Consider the following 19,339-nt stretch of genomic DNA (forward strand, 5'->3'; position numbering starts at 1 on the left):
GTCAACGCGTCAAGCATACGTATGGGAGCTGGTATCTGTGTCTGTTTCACTCATCTGCAAGCCTGCCTTTAGGCCTAAGCGGACTTGAAAACGAATAAAAGTAGGCTACTTAACTAAGAACGGGTTCAACTGATTGTTTTCAGTGGATTGGGTGTGAATAGATCATGCATATTTTACATCAAGTAGGCCCAGAGCGCGTGCAAACGATTATTTGAAAGCCGTTTGACGCGCAGCGCCAGTTGTGGTATTTTGGAAGGGGGTGGAGTGAGAAACGGAGCGTCGCGCCTGAAACGCAGCATCAAGAACGAGGCTTAAAGAAAAAGAAAAACACTAAATATTCAAAGAATTTCCCGGAGAAGGGAAGAACCCTTCAGGATTTGTTTAGACGAATATAAAACAGAGACTGCGTATTGCCGGTGCGTATACTTTCTGTTTCCCTCTGGCTGGAATATATTACAGACACTGGTATTTTCTTGATGCGTTTCTATTCACGCACTCTTGCTTTTAGTCAGAAAGATGCAGGTTTATCCAGTCTAGACGGTTTGTTAATGATTTGGTTTGGGGGGGTTTGGGGGGGGATGGGCTTCTTGCATTATATGGATGGATAAGAGGAAATGTTTTGGAGAGCATCTGAATATATTACCAGACGGATCTGAACGCTCTGCCCGCAGTGTCAGCAACATTATATCAACATCTGCATGCATTCTCTCGTTTGTTTGGGTTTTTTAAACTAACGGCCACCCGTTTTTATGGAGACTTTTTCCTTTATGTTGTCATTTGCATTATGAAGCAGCTATTTTTATCAGCATTGGTGTGTGCGGTAAATACCAAATGAGGTTCCGAATAGTGACCGGGCCACTTGTGATAGCGGTGACATCACTAATCAGTGAACGCGGGAAAGGCAGGGGCCATATGTCTCGTGCACTGACATGCTTCCAGGGCCACGGAGGGACTATAATATTTGATATACCGCAGTAGATCGAAAAACTCGATGACGCATTTCTCCAGCTTGATTTAAAGAGCAATTATGGTATAATAGTGGACTTGTACTACTTCTAAAAAATATATATATATTTTAGGAGCATCTCATAATGAATTAATAATTGCAGTCATTGTTTTAAAACTGATTCACTTCTTATTTTCTCTAAATTAGCTAATTTAAAGGGATAAACCAGGGGCGTAGTTTCCAGGGGGTATGTGGGGGGAGCGGGGTGGATTGTACCTCCCATCTGCAAGTAGGCCTACAATAACCCCATTATTTATAATACCATGATCAATGTAAACATGGGTAAAAGCTTCACGCTGCAACCAAAGTGATGCAGTTCAGTCCCGGTAGGGTGGGTCGAATACGGTGGTCTGCGGCATCCTCGGCTATGTTGCGTTCAGAATCTGACCGCAAGATCAAAATTGCGTGCACAAATTGGGTTCAGCAGGATTTCCTGATCTGCAAAATTCCTTTTGTGAATTGGGCGCTAAACGAGCACAGTTAGCACGTGCCAAAAATGGCGCTTTAAGTGGCCCGGTCACTATTCGGGCACAATTCCTTTTTAGTGGATCTGCCCCACAATCTATTAAGTACAATATCTTTTATCTTAAATCTGTCCCTTTTTACCATTCTTTCTTACTGTCATCTTTTATTTCTCCTTTTTGCTTGTACCCAGACTGTCCTCTCATTTTAAATAATGGAATCCACAGTTCTTGCTGTGACACTGTGTGCCACACTGCTGCGCTTGGCTTCAGGTAACGTGCTCATATGTGTGAGTCTGTATGTGCTATTGTATGTTTAACTATATACGCATGGTGAATGAACATAGTATGTAGGATGAAACTATTCAGCATATTCAGATTTCTTGGTTAATCCTGGCTTTTTCAGGTGCATCTTTAGTGACGTCAGAAACTGAGGCTCCACCCACCATGACCGCTAGTCCCCGCCCCTTGGGAGAACTCATCCATGCTGCACTTCTGAGTAAGGAGTACCTTGGACACACCCCTGGGAGCAGAGGTCAGTCCCTCCTTAAATGGAGAGTTCACCTAAAAATAAAAATTCTCTCACCAGTTTCTCACCCTTTTGCCATACCAGATGTGTATGAATTTCTTTCTTCTGCGTAACACAAACGAAGATTTTTAGAAGAATATCTCAGCTTTGTAAGACCTTACAATGCAAGTGAATGGTGATCAGCAATTTGAAGCTCCAAAAAGCACATAAAGGCAGCATAAAAGTAATCCATAAGACTCCAGAGTTTAAATCCATATCTTCTGAAGTGATATGATAGCTGTGGGTGAGAAACAGATCAATATTTAAGCACTTTTTTACTATAAATCTCCACATTCACATCTTTTGTTTTTGGTGATGTGCATATCGCCACCTACTGGGCAGGGAGAATAAAATATTGATCCGTTTCTCACCCATACCTATCAAATCGCTTTTGAAGATATAGATTTAGGCACTGGAGTTACCTTTATGCTGCATTTACATGCTTTTTGGACCTTCAAAGTTCTGGCAACCATTCACTTACACCTACAGAGATATTCTTTTAAAAATCTGTGTTTGTGTTCAGCAGAAGAAAGAAAGTCATACACATCTGGGATGGCATAAATAATGAGATAATTAAACATTTTGGGTGAACTATCCCTTTAAGGATTGATATTAGGAGATTCATTTTTTTTGGGTGAGCTATCCCTTGACATGTTGTTGACATCAAAGGCTGTACATTCAGTCAAGCTCTATGGAATCTTGATGAAAATTAATCTTTCCCTTTGTAGAAGTGAAAGGCATGGTAAATATTCATGGTAATATTTATACATTTTGGTGTTTGATTTTAAGAACAGTTCTGTTTAATTTTGTACGATAAACAGTTTTGATTCTGTGATGGCTAGTCACTTGATGCCTGATGTAAAATCTGTGTCCTGAAGCAAAGAAGTTTAGCACATAATTTCAATTAAAAACCATTTCTACATCATCACTGTAGAGCTATGTTTAGTTTTTCATTAATCTAGGATCTAAACTCATAGGTACAACCACCAACCCGACCCAGGCTGTCCCGTATGCCAGAGAATCAGAACCCTCGACAGTGATGTCACCAGGCATCCTCACTACCGCAGTGACCTCATCTGCTGCACCTCAATCTGGCCAATCAGGTTTTGGGAGTGGTGTGACATCACCACCAGCTGAAGAAGAGACCACAACCACTCTAATTACTACAACAACAATTACAACAGTCCACACACCAGGTATCATAGCAAATAAATAATCCTTTCTAGTCCTTTTCTGAGATTCTGTTCTGGTACAGTACACTGAGTGTAAAAACCAGGGTGAGGAAAAGGTGTGCATAACAGTTGGAGACATCAAGTAATTTGAAGATGAAGCTCCAGTTGTTTTCAACTGGTGGGTCGTAACCCAAAAATGGATTAGTCAGAGGCAAATTGTATTTACAACATGTGTTTTTAAAAGTCTTGTTGGATTTTGTCTCTCTCTCTCTCTCTCTCTCTCTCTCTCTCTCTCTCTCTCTTTTTTCTCCAGTGCAATGTAATGCCAGCCTGTCAGGATTGGAGGGAATAGTTGAGTCTCCTGATCCTCTCTCCTCCTCATCTTCCTTTTCCCCACTGGAGTGCACCTATAGCATCACTGTTTATCCTGGATACGGTGTTGAGATACAGGTATGACAGCCTCACCGTTTCCATATTTTTATTGCAACCTCAGATAGCCTCTCTGTAGGTCACCATGGTTACCTGCTGTTGACGTAACTGATGCAGCTTGTTGGCATTTGCATGGGCAATCTTTGCCCTTGATATAATCTTTGTGGATATCATCGTTAGCTGTTGTTATGGTAACACTACCTTTCTGGCTTAGGTGAAGAAGGTAAACTTGTCCAAAGAGGAGTCACTTACCATTCAGGAGATGGGTGGGGCAGTTCCAGAGCTTTTGGCCAATGAGACTCTGATGAGAGAAGGTCAGGTGATTCGTAGTTCAACCAATCAAGTGCATATTCACTATAAGAGCCTGAAGCGAGCAAATCATGGGGTGTTCAGCTTTCGCTATCAAGGTATCTTTTTTGAAATGGCTGTTTTTAAAGGGATAGTTCACTCCAAAATGAAAATGAATTTACTCCCCCTCATGACTTTCCAATGATAGGCAGAATGACAGCCTTGGTAACTGTTCATTTTCATTGTATGGAACAAGGATGCAATGACAATGAATGGTTACTGAGACTAACATACTCCCTAACATCTCCTTTTTTGTTCCGTGAAAGAAAGAAAGTCATATAAGTTAGGAATGACACGAGGAAGAGTAAATGATGACGGCATGTACATTTTTGGGTGAACTATCCCTTTAATAAAAATTATATTTATCTGTTGGAATTATATTAACCTGACTGGATTAATAGTATTTTCAAATTTTTTTAACAACACTTATTCCAGCGTTCCTTCTGTCCTGCTCATTTCCCCTCTCCCCTGAGGGTGGTGGAGTGACTGTAACTGATATTCACCCTGGCGGTCAGGCTCACTTCCATTGTGATCCAGGATTTGAAGTCAGAGGTCACGAAGATGCAACCTGTTTGAACTCCACTCGACCCAGATGGAGCACCCCAGAACCCCAGTGTGTGGGTAGGTAGTTCTTTGTTTCGCATTTAGTAGAATTATTGTGGCATATATACATTATATATTTAATGCTGTAAACCTTTGATTTCATAAATCCTTATTTCTTTTGCTCTAACTTTGAAAACAAAAATATGGCTGTTGGATCTCATTCTTTATTTGCACTATTGATTCAGTGTAATAGCAGTAGTCATATTAAGCCATCTTTAATGTGTGTTTTGAAGTTGTGTCTTGTGGTGGATGGATCAGAAATGCCACTGTGGGCCGCATCCTCTCTCCAACCCTCCCATCTGCAAGTAACCATAGCACTGGCAGTAACCTGAGCTGCCATTGGCTGCTGGAGGCCAAGGAAGGCCACAGGCTCCACCTCCACTTTGAGAGGGTGGCTCTTGATGAAGACAATGATAAGTAAGTGTTCCTGTCACTGATGACTTGCTCATATACTGTGTATTAAAAGATAATTTCACAGAAAATGAAAATACTGTTATTATTCACTCACCTAAATATCATTCCAAACCTCTATTACTTCCTCTTGCAGAACACACACACACACACACACACACACACACACACACACACACACACACACACACACACACACACACACACACACACACTCACACATGTTGTGTTTCCATGTCTTATGAGGACTTTCCATAGACATAATGGCTTTTATACTGTATAAACTATAGATTCTATACCCTAAACCTAACCCTACCCCTAAACCTAATCACTCACAGAAAACTTTCTGCATTTTTACATTTTCAATAAAACATAGTTTAGTATGATTTATAAGCTGTTTTGCATTATGGGGACACTAGAAATGTCCTCATAAGTCACATTATACATAATAACCTTGTGATTACTAATCCTGTAACTGGCAGACATTTGTCCTCGTAAATCACAAAAACGTGCACACACACACACACACACACACACACACACACACACACACACACACACACACACACAGTTGTGTTTCCATGTTTTATGGGGACTTTCCATAGACATAATGGTTTTATACTGTACAAACTTTATATTCTATCCCCTAAACCTAACCCTACCCCTAAACCTAACCCTCACAGAAAACTTTCTGCATTTTTACATTTTCAAAAAACATAATTTAGTATGATTTATAAGCTGTTTTCCTCATGGGGACCAACAAAATGTCCCCACAAGTCAAAAATTTCGGGTTTTACTATCCTTATGGGGACATTTGGTCCCCACAAAGTGATAAATACATGCTCACACACACACACACACACACACACACACACACACACACACACACACACACACACACACACACACACATTTTCCAGTTAATCAAGATATTCATTTGACAAGCCTAATATCAATCCTTAAAGGGATAGTTCACCCAAAATTTTTAATTCTCTCATCATTTACTCACCCACATGCCATACCGGATGTTTGACTTTCTTTCTTCAGCTGAATACAAACAAATATTTTTAGAATAACTCCACTCTGTTGGTCCTAACAATGCAAGTGACCAGACCTTTGAAGCTATAAAAATACATAAAGGCCACATAAAAATGAATCCATAAGACTCCAGTGGTTTAATACATGTCTTCTGAAGTGATATGATATGTGTGGGTGAGAAACAGATCAATATTTATGTAAATATATATATATTTTTTTATTGTAAATCTCTACTTTCACTTTCAAAATGTGAAATTTTGTGAAAAAGAAAGTGAAAGTGGTGATTTATAGTAAAAAAGCACTTAAATATTGATCTATTTCTCACCCACACCTATCATATAATTTCACAAGAAATTTATATAACCAATCGAGTCTTATAGATACCTTGTTTTTGGAGCTTCAAAGTTCTGGATTTCCATTTCTGGGTAAATTAATGCTTTAAAACCCAAAGACTGATCTTTCACTTTTACAGTTTAGGTTATGTTGATTATTACTGTATAATTGTTTAATAAATAGCAATTTAACTTAATAGTTTGGGCCCTGTTGTTAATTTTTAAGAATTATATTTTTTGGAATAAACAAACTCAGAAGGTTCCCTCGATAATTGACAGCATTAGCTGAGAGAGAATGTCTTTCATATGTCAGCAAAATGGACATTATAACTGAAATATACCCAAATGAATATATTAAACCCAGCATAAAATATTGATGATGAGCAGAGTATGCTGTGAATCAAGGGCATAGATTTGGCTTTAACATTTGGGGGGTTGCAGCATAAAGCATTTACCCATGTTTCCATTGATCATGGTATAAATAATGTGTGTGGGGGGGTTTATCTATGCCCCTGCTGTGAATATGCATATATGGCATCTTTGGCGCAGATGTGATGTCATGATGTTTGGTCTCAAGAAAAGCAAGAACCAATGATGTGTGATGTTACTGACATCTAACATGTGCTGTAGTTGCCATATTTGCATATTCGCTGCATACTCAACTCACCAATGATTTGAGATGAGAGTGAATAATGACTTAAATTGATTATAAAAGTGATTATATGGCTTCTGAAGAATTGACATATAGTGGATGTAGTAATCTGTAATCTGATAATCTGTAATCATATCTGTTTAGAGAAGTAATTAGTAATCTGTTGCTGTAGTGGATTGCTTTTTTGCGTAACTTATCCAACATTGCCTCTAATTCTCTTTCCTAGGTTGATAGTGCGCAGTGGGAATAGCTCTACTGCTCCTCTTCTTTTCGACTCAGATCTGGATGATGTTCCAGAGCGAGGCTTCGTAAGTGAGGGAATGTCTCTTTATGTAGAGCTCACCGCAGACTCCTCCTCCATTCCTCTGCTGCTGGCATTCCGCTACGAGGGTAAGACACTTAGAGAGAGAGAGAGATCCACTTTGCTTGGTTGAAAGTGTCATGATTAGCAGTGAATAATGAGGCTCAGGACCCAAACGCAGAGTGATAAATAAAGGATTTTTTTGATGCGATGCACGCAGCAGGCGACAAAAAAAAGACAGGTCACCTATGTTAGAGTTCGGCCACTAACACACCTGACACCTTAGACCGAAGTGAACGAACCTCAGCACAACATAAAGACAAAACTAGTGATGCGAATGCATGCTGCCAAGATGACATAAGCGCGATGCACCCACATCAATAATAGACAGACATGGAGCACGAGTGTCTGGATCCCGACACGGACCGAAACGAACCAGACAGGAAGTCAGGATCCAGACACCGTGCTCACGACATGAAACAAAACAGACAGAGCACATAGCAGGGAATACAACCATAACCTTGTGCTCACAAAGACAGACAACGAAACACAAGACAAACACGGGACGATGATGCCACGGTCCTGTCAGACAAAATCCCAGACTGACAGAGTGACAGGACTATGACAAAAAGTCATAAAAGTGGTTGATTTTGGACCCTGGTTAGCTTGAATTAAAAGCAAGATCATTCAACTGGACCAATGCATATACCATGTATATGTATCTGTTTATGTGTATGTATAATTTTGGATTGATCATTTATTTATTTGTTTACGTTGTATTGCCTATGGTAACATAATCACCTCCAGATTTAATCTTAAACTGGAAGCTAAATGTCATAGAATGGAAATATGCAGGCATTTGTTTGTGTGTGTGTATATGAGAGAGGGAGGGAAAATGCCTACATCATGGTAAAGGACACTGTATGCAGGGGACAGAGACACATGGATGAAGAAAAAGAGATGATAAGAAAAAAACATACATAATAAACAAGATAAACCTATTCTTCTGTGTCTTAGCATATTTTCAGCACCAGTAACCCTTTCTTAGTATTGATGCAAGGTAAATGTTTCAAAAGTTTCAGTAAAAGAATACCAAAATGACATGTGCTTTGTTCCTTTATATCTGGGTTGTTTTACTCTCACTTACAACATTAAATAATTTTCTATTCTTCCCTTCGCTTTCAGCCTTTGATGGAGAACATTGTTATGAACCTTACCTGCCTCATGGGAATTTCACCAGCAGTGACATCACCTTCCCACTGGGTACCATAGTAACCTTGTCGTGCTCTCCTGGATTTGTTATGGAGCAGGGGTCTGGAGTTATGGAGTGTGTGGACCCCAGTGAACCTCACTGGAATGAGAGTGAGCCAGTCTGCAGAGGTATGAAATAATTGCTTCTTTTTTTTTTTTTTTTTCAGTATTTCAGGGTTTCCACACTATTTTCCAATAAATTCCCATGACATTTCCAGTTGTCATTTGTGATTACTGGATGAGGATTTTGAAAATAATTGTAAAGATTTTCACTTCCAGGCCATGTCTATAAAATAATTTATTTATTTATTATTTTATGTCTAAAAGTGATATAGGAGATTCCCTGTAGTTCAGCTCTGTGTGGTTTTTACAATTCTGTGAGCTAACCATTATCCTAATTCTCAATTATGGTGATTCAAAGGCGATTTAAAAACCCTTCTCAGCACATTTAGGCAATTTCAGGACAATTCTGTGAGTCTCAAATTTTACCTGCTGGGGCTTAAATAAACTTCAATTTATCAAATAGCCCAGGGCTTCCCTGCTGAAAAGACCAGCATGCTACTTAACACACGTTGTGTTGCATCAAAAGTAAATAGCTCCCATTATAATCAATGATGCTGTCTACACTAGATGCGTCCATTGCGTTGCACCAACATTAGACGAATACTCTGTTCTGTTCCTGACACGCTCCAGAGTTACTTCTACCACTTTATTAAATAAAATTATTTTTCTTACCAAAAACATACATGTGAATTTCTTTTGTTATATATTTCACAGAGTGTGAGTGTATGTCTGTCTATGTGTGGCCCTGCGATGGACTGGCGACCTGTCCAGGGTGTCCCCCGCCTTTCGCCCACTGTTAGCTGGGATAGGCTCCAGCCCCCCGCGACCCTGTACACAGGATAAGCGGTTGACGATGGATGGATGGATGGATGGATGGATATATTTCACAGAGCTTTCAGAAGTAACACGTTAACGCATGCGATTAATTAAAAAAGTTTAACATGTTCATTTTTCTTAATCGCGATTGACGCATTTACTTTTAATACAGCATAAACAAGCATAACCTCTTGTATAGGAAGGGTGGAACCTTTGTCTGCCTGGAGTCATTAATCTGATGCACACTTCACAACGCACACACAACAGCGCTTCCGTGTAAATGGTCTGCACACATCAAGTCTAAACTATCACCAAAAGCAGAATGAATGTTTTTATCTGCAAGCGCTTTTCATGTGGAGTTCAAAGACGAGCTTGACGCTGACGTTGACACCCAAACGCAAATCATGAACGATGATGTAGGAAAGTGGATTGGTGCTATTTTAGTGCATTTCTATCTTAATAATGTGAAAGGCTTTGTTCGAAAAAAATTTAAGAATGCATTATATTGTTACATATTTTTGACAGGTCTCTTTTATGTTGTAAAGGAGGAAGCGGGGGCAGGTAAACAGTCAACGTAAATTTTTTATTCACAAGCTCTTCAGCCTCTACACAAATGTTGGCTTTTCAGAACAATAAATAGAAACACTGGAATATTGCTGCATGCATCTCTCTCTTCGCCCTCCAGCAGGAGCAATATTGCTTTGTTTTCTTTCCTAATATGGAAATAAATGCATTTTTACAGGAAATGAAGTATATATAATGTCAAATTTCAGCACTTTCAAAATCTGTGATTAATCGCAATTAAGTAAAAAAAGGATACGAATAATAGCGGTTAAAAAAGTGAATCGACTGACAGCACTATTATTGAAATAACTTCTGACCATGACATCAAAGCCAGCTCATGATGTTTCTGGTCTATGATGCACCAATTTAAATCATCTTACATTTCTAACCACACGAATATGCAGTTTTAGCAACAGTAAAACAATAATAATAAGTAAATGTTTATACCAGTGGATTTACTATGAAAATAAAGTAAAAAACAGGTTATTCACCCTTTTAACCATTGCTGAAATCTATTCAAGCTCACTGCTGATTGGTCTACCCAGATAGCAACTTTTGTCTGGCCAAGCTCTGGTCCACATAATCTGTTTTCCCTTGGCCCACATAAAGCAATGAATTACGACCTTCTAGTGTGGTCCAGATCTGGATTTTCAGACAAGGGCCACGCATGGGCCATAACTGGCCTAAATCTTAGCTGATCAGTAGCCCATAGCCCTGCACTGGGCCAGAATATATATATATATATTATCAGTACCGAATCTCAGCCTTATGTATAACATATCAACACCAGCCTTTAACCAGAAACCCCATAACTGAGCCACACCCAAGCCTCATCTACCCCAATTTCTGCACAGAATCTCTTCTGAGCCATATTATCCCCAAATCATATATATGTAGACTAAACCACAAAACAACAGTTGAATGAAATGTTTTTATTTTTGTATATTAAAAAAATCAGGTCCTTTAGACCAATTACTATATTGATCTTGCTTTTTGTGTGTTTTTTGTTCAGTGCACATACACAAAACATTTACAATGGTCTTAACTAAAAGTAAAATAAATCAACTAAATTGAACTAAAATAAATAAAATTAAAACCTGCAACAGGTAAAATGCAATTAATTCATTGTTTTCCAATTATCACAGTGGATGCAAAAAGGAAAGCCTTGCATTAATACAATATACATGGACATTCTAGACAAATGAAAGGGATCAAACAACAGATAAAAATAGAATACATTTGTATGATTACAGTAGTTATTTTAGTGCCAACCCTAATAGCTGCATTTGTTTCTCTCTCGTTCTCGCTCGCTCTCTCTCGCTCGCTCTCGCTCGCTCTCTCTCGCTCGCTCTCTCTCTCGCTCTCTCTTGCTCTCGCTCGCTCTCTCTCGCTCGCTCTGTGTGTGTGTGAGGGAGAGTCTAGTCAGAATTGTACTAAACAAGTAAGTTAAAAGAGTCCTACCCTTCTTTTCTCCTCAACTGCTTCCTCCTCTTTCAGGGGCGAATCCCAGATGTGATTTACTTTCTTCTGTAGAATGCAAATGAAGATTTTTGAAAGAATATTTAATCTCTGTAGGTCCATACAATGCAAATGAATGGTGGCCACAACTCAGAAGGTCCAAAAGGCACATAAAGGCAGCATAAAAGCAATCCATATGACTCCAGTGGTTAAATCCATGTCTTCAGAAGTGATATGATATGTTTGGTAAGAAAGGTCAAGATTTAAGTCCTTTTATTACAATAATTCTCCACCTTTGACCAGCACTGACCAGTATGTGGCTGAATGCGTGGAATTCACTTCCACACCAGAATATAAAAGTGTAGATTTACATTAAAAATGGACTAAAAAATGTATCTGTTTCTCACCCACACATATCATATCACTTGTGAAGACATGGATTTAACAACTGGAGTCATGTGGATTACTTTTGTGCTGCCTCTATGTCCTTTTTGGACCTTCAAGTTTCTCATCCCCATTCACTTGCATCGTATGGACCTACAGAAAGACATACACTGAGGCTGAGTAAATAATCAGAGATTTTTCATTTTTGTGTAACCATCCGTTTAAAGACTCTTTTTACAAAAACACTTAATGAATCAGTCTTTTTGGTGAACAAATTCAAAAGAATAGAGTCGCAAGTTAATGACAGACAAATCAACATTATCTAAAGTTATTTCATTGAATAAATAATAAAATCACAAATTAACAAATTCTTACATTTTCTTTGGTCTTGCAAAGACGTTCTTCTCAGTGGTGACCTTGAGAGTTAGGAAGAGATGAGTGAAAAATCTGTTGTCGACTAGGCAGTTCTTCTAGTTTGCACACTAAACAGAGAGAGAGAGAGAGAGAGAGAGAGAGAGAGAGAGAGAGAGAGAGAGAGAGAGAAATCTAATTGACAGTTTATAAACTGATTATAGAAATCAAACTTGAAACTTAGAAGTCTGAACTAAGAAATCACTTTGGAAGTCAGGAACCAATGTGTACAAGATCTTCGGTGCACTAGACGGGTTTTCTGGTCTGTACAGAAAGAGACTGAGAGGCAAATATAATAGACATTTAATAAATTGATTATAGTAAAAAAAAAAAAATAACCGAAAACGTAAATTTTCTTTGGCTTAATTTTTGCCAAGACAGACTTCAAGGGTGAACAAATATCCTTGGGAGTGAGGAATAAATGAGTAAAAGATGTTTAGTGCACTAGGCAGTTCTTGTGATCTTTATACAGAGAGAGAGAGATATAAGCAAATATAATACTGATGTTTTTATATTGTTTACAGAAAATTTAACCCAGAAAAGCTAAATAAACCTACATTTTACTTTGATTAGCTTTTAAGAAGTAATTTTCGACTTCATCTTCCAAGGAAAAAGGAAGTTCTTCAGTCTAATGAAGCACTTTATTAAATTTTGGTTGGATTTCACACATTTTCTCACACAGAAAAAATGAAGATAACTTACATTCTTCTTCATTTGACTTCTGTTGGAGAATCCTCTGTACCAGGGTCTGTGTGTTCAACATCTTCTGGTAGCTTTAACCTTGCTTCATTGTTATTATCTAAAAAAAAAAAAAAGGACTGTTCCCATACAAATGATACAGTATGGCTTTATGATATGTCAAGGTAAGATATTATTCTGCATGTGTGGGACATGACATGTTATATCATGACACAGATATATCGCTTGGTTCACTCAACATAAACAGAGTCTACAAGATTACACTAACCTGATGTGAATATTCTAGCATTGTGTGGGAGCCATCCTTCTCCAGTTTCTTCCTCATTTTTTATTGCCTTGACGACATCTATTTTGTTTGTTGGACACATACAGTACATTCATTTGCACATTACATTACACTTTATTTAATGCTTGTCACCTCATGTTGCTTCTGTTATTAGAAGTCCAATTACTCTCCATACCTTAGTCAGTTTGTCTCAATTCTAATTTTCATTGACACCAAAAACAGCCTCTGCAAAGAAGGAAAATGAAAGATATACATTAAAAATCACTAAAATGTTTTGTTTTAAGACACTGATCCTTATGAATCATCTTGATAATCACAATGTCTGGTGTACATAGATGCATACTAAAACATATATACATTTCTGCACTTAAGATAAAGTAATTTATGGTCAGTGTTGGGTACAACAGACTACATCTGAATAATACAATTTACTGGGGGCACCATCACACTAGAGTCCCATGAAGGGAACCAGCAACCAAAACAGAACATACAGTTTTCTGGTCTTTTCAGCAGGGTTGTGATTTGAAAGTGGTAGATTTACTGTTTTGTTTTATTCTTCTTCACTTAGCGCTGTGCGGCGGGGAGCTGACAGACCCAGTGGGAACAGTGTTGTCTCCTGATTGGCCACAGAGCTACTCTAAGGGGCAGGACTGCGTATGGCAAATACATGTCAGCGAGGACAAGCGAGTTGAGCTGGATGTACAAATGTAAGTATGCTTCAGTGTTTGAGTTTGTCTAGTTCAACTGTAGATTCTATTTGAACTAAAATCTGGTCAGCCTTTGACAACTAAAGTCTTATGCTTGCAGCTTGAACATCCGCCATAATGATGTTCTCACCATATTTGATGGCCATGATCTGATGTCACATGTGATTGGACAGTACCTGGGCTCAAGAGAGAGGTTCAGGGTCATATCTGGGGGTTCTGAGGTCACCATTCAGTTTCAAAGCGATCCTGATGACTCTACATTTATCCTTAGCCAAGGATTCCTTATCCATTACCGAGGTAAAGTATATCAGCTAATACATTCTTTGCCTGCATCTGAAAGCTTAAAAGTGCTGTCTTCAGAGGCTGTATACAGAGGTTGGTAGGCATCAAACCACATTCAAATTCAGTATCCTGGCTACTGTGATACCTTAATCTGGTGAGTTTTTGAAGGCAGCATAGATATTTGATATCCAATAAACCCGCATGTTGGTTGGTTGAAAGAATAAACTTTATTTTATAAATGTCTTGTTTTCCTTTTTCTTTCAACTTATGACTCCCTCTTTTAGCAAGAACTATGCATTATAGTTTATAAATATATTCTTGTTTGTGTCTGAAGCTCACTTAAATAGTTTGAGACAATTAAACATGATATTTTGGTGCCTTGGAAGGCCTTCAAAAAACAAGCATCCTTATGAGGTTCCTTCATACATAAATAACTGCATGTGAAGTCATTGACTGACTGGGCAGTGAGAATTTCGGATGCAGCCTTTAACTTTTGTAGTGTAAATTGTTTATTATGATGTCACTTCCTCCCATTTCTTGCAGAGTTGGAACGCAATGACACATGTCCTGCCCTCCCTCCTATTGAGTTTGGCTGGAGCAGCTCCTCCCACACATCTCTGGTCAGAGGCAGTGTGCTAACCTATCAGTGTCAACCTGGTTATGACATTGTTGGCTCTGACATCATCACCTGCCAATGGGATCTCTCCTGGAGCAACAACCCACCCACCTGTGTGAAAAGTGAGCCAAGTTATATCTGTTTTTGTATTGTTATATATAGCACTCTATTAGGAACACTATGGACCTTATAAAGTGCCCTACATGGTCTTTTTCTGTTGTAGCCCATTTGCCTCAAAGTTCAACATGTTGTGAATTCTGAGATGCTATTCTGCTCACTACAATTGAGTGGTTATATGGGTTACCGTAGCCTTTCTGTCAGCTCAAACCAGTCTGGTCATTTTCCGGTGACCTCTCTCATCAACAAGGTGTTTCCATCAGCAGAGCTGCCACTCACAGGATGTTTTTATTTTTATTTTTGGCACCATTCTGAGTTAACTCTAGATACTGTTGTGCATGAAAATCCCAGGAGATCAGCGGTTACAGAAACATTCAAACCAGCCCATCTGGTATGACCATCAATCATACCACAGTTGAAATCACTGTGATCACATTTGTTGATGTGAACACTAACTGAGGTTCCTGACCCATATCTGCCTGATTTTATGCATTTCACTGCTGCCACATGATTGGCCAATTAGATAATTGCATGAATAAGTAGGTGTACAGGTGTTCTTGATAAAGTGCTCTGTGAGTGAATATATCTACAGTATATGTGTGTGTGTGTATATATATATATATATATATATATATATATATACACACACAAACAGAGAAGTAGGGTAATTGATTGTTTATTGATTACTAGCCAATAGTTATTTGATCAGTTCAGAGTATTGATTGATTTATTCATTCATATTGTCTGTAATATCTTTTTTGTCCTGCTATGATGAACCTCCAGTCCAGCAGTGCCCTGATCCAGGAGAGGTGGTCAATGGAGCTCGCTCAGTACATCCCGAGTCTGGTTTCGCTGTAGGAACGGTTGTACGCTTCACCTGTAACCAAGGATATCAGCTAGAAGGCCCGAGCCAGATTTCCTGCCATGGCAGAGACACTGGCATGCCCAAATGGAGTGACCGTAGCCCCAAATGTGTCTGTGAGTAGAGGGACCATAATGGCCCTGGAACAACATTCCTATCAACCAGTCACATTTTTGGGATAGGGTAAAGGGTGGGGTTAAGGTTAAGGGCTCAAAAATAGATTTTCTTTTTTCTTTTATTTACTTTGTCTTTAGATTTTGTAGTTACTGTAATTTTCAAACCCAGTTTCCTCTGAATCTGAATCATAGTTTAGCCAAACTAATCAGTCATGGGACAGATTATATTCTAAGCAATCAAAAATTTTTTATGAAATGTGTAGTTAAGGTGTTTTACCTTTGCCCAGCAGTTTATGCCATCAATCATACAGTGTCTACCTGTCTCTCTCTTCATGTAAATATTTGTGTGTGTGCATTACTTCCCTTGATAAACAGTGAAGTATGATCCATGCCCAAACCCGGGTGTGCCAGACAATGGCTACCAGACTCTTTATAAGCACAGTTACCAGGCAGGTGAGACTCTGCGCTTCTTCTGCTACGAGGGCTATGAACTCATTGGGGAAGTCATCATCAACTGTGTCCCAGGACACCCCTCTCAGTGGAACAGCCCACCACCATTCTGTAAAGGTAAGAAGAGGTGGACCAATCCAATACCTACAGTATAGAGTGGATGTTTTGTCTTAAAGAGGATAATACTTAATATTTTCTTTGTTTGCAGTGGTCTATGAAGGGCTACTGGATGATCATAAACTGGAGGGTAAAGTTGACTATCATTGTATCAATGTTATGTATGTTGATTAAGTAATCTGGCCCATTGATGTCAGTTATGATGCTTATGTTATTCTTTTACCTTCTATTCAGTGTCTCAGTCATTAGAGGCCTCTCATCAAATGCTGAGTGAGAACGTTGCATTGGCTATTATCCTGCCAATCATTTTGGTCATCCTTCTGATTGGTGGGATCTACATGTACTACACCAAGTAAGTTTAAGATGATTGTTTTAAATTGCTTTTAGTTTCATCTTCTACCACATTCAATAAGACCCCATAAAATCGCTTGATGAGTACATGTTTCTTTCTTGTGTTGACATATTTCTTATTAAAACAGGAAATTGGGGAGAAACACATCGAAGGGCAAGTCTTTTTTACAATAGCAATAGACTTTAGTTGACATCACAGCTGTGAACTATGATTTGCTGCTTGTTATTGCTAGTCAGAAGTATATGTTATTAGGGAGAGGGGACTTTTTTTATTCTAGAGAGAATTTTATTGGTAAACAATTTGGAGTGCAAGATGTGTCATAAATATTTTTAGTCCGTTTTTTTGGAAGAGAAAGACTATACATTACACTGTACGTAAATGCTTATATTTGCTAAAAGCTCATTTGATCAACTTTTAGGAGTACACTAGCATGCAGATGGCCACAAAGGTAACAGACATGGACTTAAAAAACAAAAATGCATTTACAGCTGCTCCTTGTTTTGCTTCTCTGAGCTAATACCTCCATCACCTTCTCTTTCTCTCTCGCAGTGTGTGTAGGTGGCAGTGGAAACCGATGTTCTGGAAGTCTCTATCTCACACCCACTCTTACAGTCCCATTACAGTGGAGTCTGACTTTAACAACCCTCTCTATGAGGCAGGGGTAAGATTTTCACAAAATAACAGATTTTATGGATTTACAGTACATTGAAATGATTTGTAACTGAATACCAACTTGAAATTTTAATGAAGAAATAAAAGGGACCAAACAGACACTCCTTTTAAGGAGTAAATTACTAAGCAATAAATGACTCACTGATTATGGTACAGAAGGACGTGAACTGCAGGCATAGTCTTAAGTCTGCCAAGACATCATAACAGAGAGAATTCGTTCATCTCAATTTGTCACATTTTTCCTGATGGGAAGTTTAAGTGACTTAGGCCCTAGAAGATGTCAGTGGAATTTTCTGTCCCGATTGCCAGTAAAGTGTGAGTGTGTGCGTTTTCTTCTTCTGTTCAAATGCAGGACACACGAGAATATGAGGTGTCCATCTGAGGCTGGAGTCTTCTAATGTATTCAAATTATGGATGAATGGAAAAGAGAAGAAAAGAAGGGATACTGTTATTTTTCTCTACGCAAGACATTCATTGGTTTTATTAAATTAATTCCAACACTCACATCCCACTCTACATAGTCTCGCTCTCTCCTCCCTATCTATTGATTTACTAATAATTTGTTTGAAATGGGTGTTTGTTGCTTTTTTTATGTGTGCCTGTGTAGCATGTTTGTGGGTTGATGAATGAGTGTATATTATTGGCTGTATATGTGAATCAGAAAAATGAATTGGTGAAAGTAATAACAACATTGTTTTGAGTTCATACATCTGCATATGTTTGCATGGATGTGTGTGTGCCTATGAATGTATAACAACAGTATTATATTCACAGTCAAACATGTTTTCTAACCAGGCATGTTTGGTGCCTTAAGGACTGTAAAATGGTCAAGGAGAGAAAGACAAGAAAGAGAAGACTGGGAGGGAAAAGTCTGGTTTTGCTGTAAGAATTTTGAGAGGGAAAAGTGTGTGTGTGTGTGTGTGTGTGTGTGTGTGTGTGTGTGTGTGTGTGTGTGTGTGTGTGTGTGTAGAGAGAGAGAGAGACTTTCACATAGGGAGTAAAGGGAGACAGTACACAAAAGTATATTATCTGATATACATAAACTATATGCTCATGTTCACATATTTGTATACAGACACATGCATACACACACATGATCACACAAACATATTGAATGTAAATATTTTGATTAAATATTGAAGCTTCTGTATACAAAACTGATTGAGTGCCAAAATACATCCCATAATGTGACATCACTTCATGTTTCACTGATTGCCATAGTATTATTATGTAATAATGAGGACAATGCCAGCATTTCATATTGTTCTTTGCTGTTTCTTAAGAATATATTTCTGCTTGATGTTGAATGACCATGTTTCAGAGGAGCGGAATGTCCTCTCGCTTACGGCACGCAACGATTGTATATTTTACTGCTTCAGCTTAGAATTCATGATCAATTATACTTACTGTCATTGTTATCAGAGTTGATGTTGTTGCATATGCACTGTCGAAAAAAATATATACAGAAAAAAAAAACTGCTTGCTGTGATGCAGTAATCGGATTGAAATGCTTTTTATAAATTGCCTTTTTTCATTTATCTCATAGTTTCTTGTTAATGCAGTGAGTTTCGTCTTTTCCACTGTGCCATTACCAAAGCCCATGTTGTGGAGGGCTTTGTCGCATTCTAGTATTACTTGATTGTTATTTATTTATCAACATTATATACTTGTTATGAAGACATTATTTATTTGCTGAGATTTACTATTAAATAAAAGTCTCTGTTGGATGGTGAACGTGTCTAAACATGTCTTAATAATAAATGTTGGCATATACTGTAAAAAAAAAAAAAAAAAA

The 19,339-nt window shown here is 38.3% G+C and overlaps 1 protein-coding gene across 3 annotated transcripts; it reads left to right on the forward strand.

Annotated features, from left to right (window-relative positions):
* The first annotated feature begins 5 nt into the window (after positions 1-5).
* On the forward strand, positions 6-19,272 carry LOC127653316 (seizure protein 6 homolog). Of its 3 annotated transcripts, none has more exons than XM_052139962.1 (20): positions 6-416; positions 1,662-1,740; positions 1,874-2,002; positions 3,013-3,231; positions 3,521-3,657; positions 3,851-4,043; positions 4,420-4,605; positions 4,821-5,004; positions 7,247-7,410; positions 8,507-8,701; positions 13,822-13,960; positions 14,061-14,257; positions 14,786-14,980; positions 15,759-15,953; positions 16,329-16,520; positions 16,612-16,650; positions 16,755-16,872; positions 17,291-17,320; positions 17,422-17,533; positions 17,897-19,272. In XM_052139962.1, the coding sequence occupies exons 2-20, from the start codon at positions 1,683-1,685 to the stop codon at positions 17,924-17,926; spliced, it is 2,712 nt and encodes a 903-aa protein (XP_051995922.1). In that variant the 5' UTR covers positions 6-416; positions 1,662-1,682; the 3' UTR covers positions 17,927-19,272. The 3 variants fall into 3 exon arrangements, with proteins under 3 accessions (XP_051995922.1, XP_051995925.1, XP_051995924.1); XM_052139964.1 differs by having other exon boundaries at positions 19-100; XM_052139965.1 differs by lacking the exon at positions 17,291-17,320.
* Positions 19,273-19,339: the final 67 nt, after the last annotated feature.

Source organism: Xyrauchen texanus, chromosome 12 (genome assembly GCF_025860055.1).
Source record: "Xyrauchen texanus isolate HMW12.3.18 chromosome 12, RBS_HiC_50CHRs, whole genome shotgun sequence".
In the NCBI taxonomy this organism is placed as follows: domain Eukaryota; kingdom Metazoa; phylum Chordata; class Actinopteri; order Cypriniformes; family Catostomidae; genus Xyrauchen; species Xyrauchen texanus.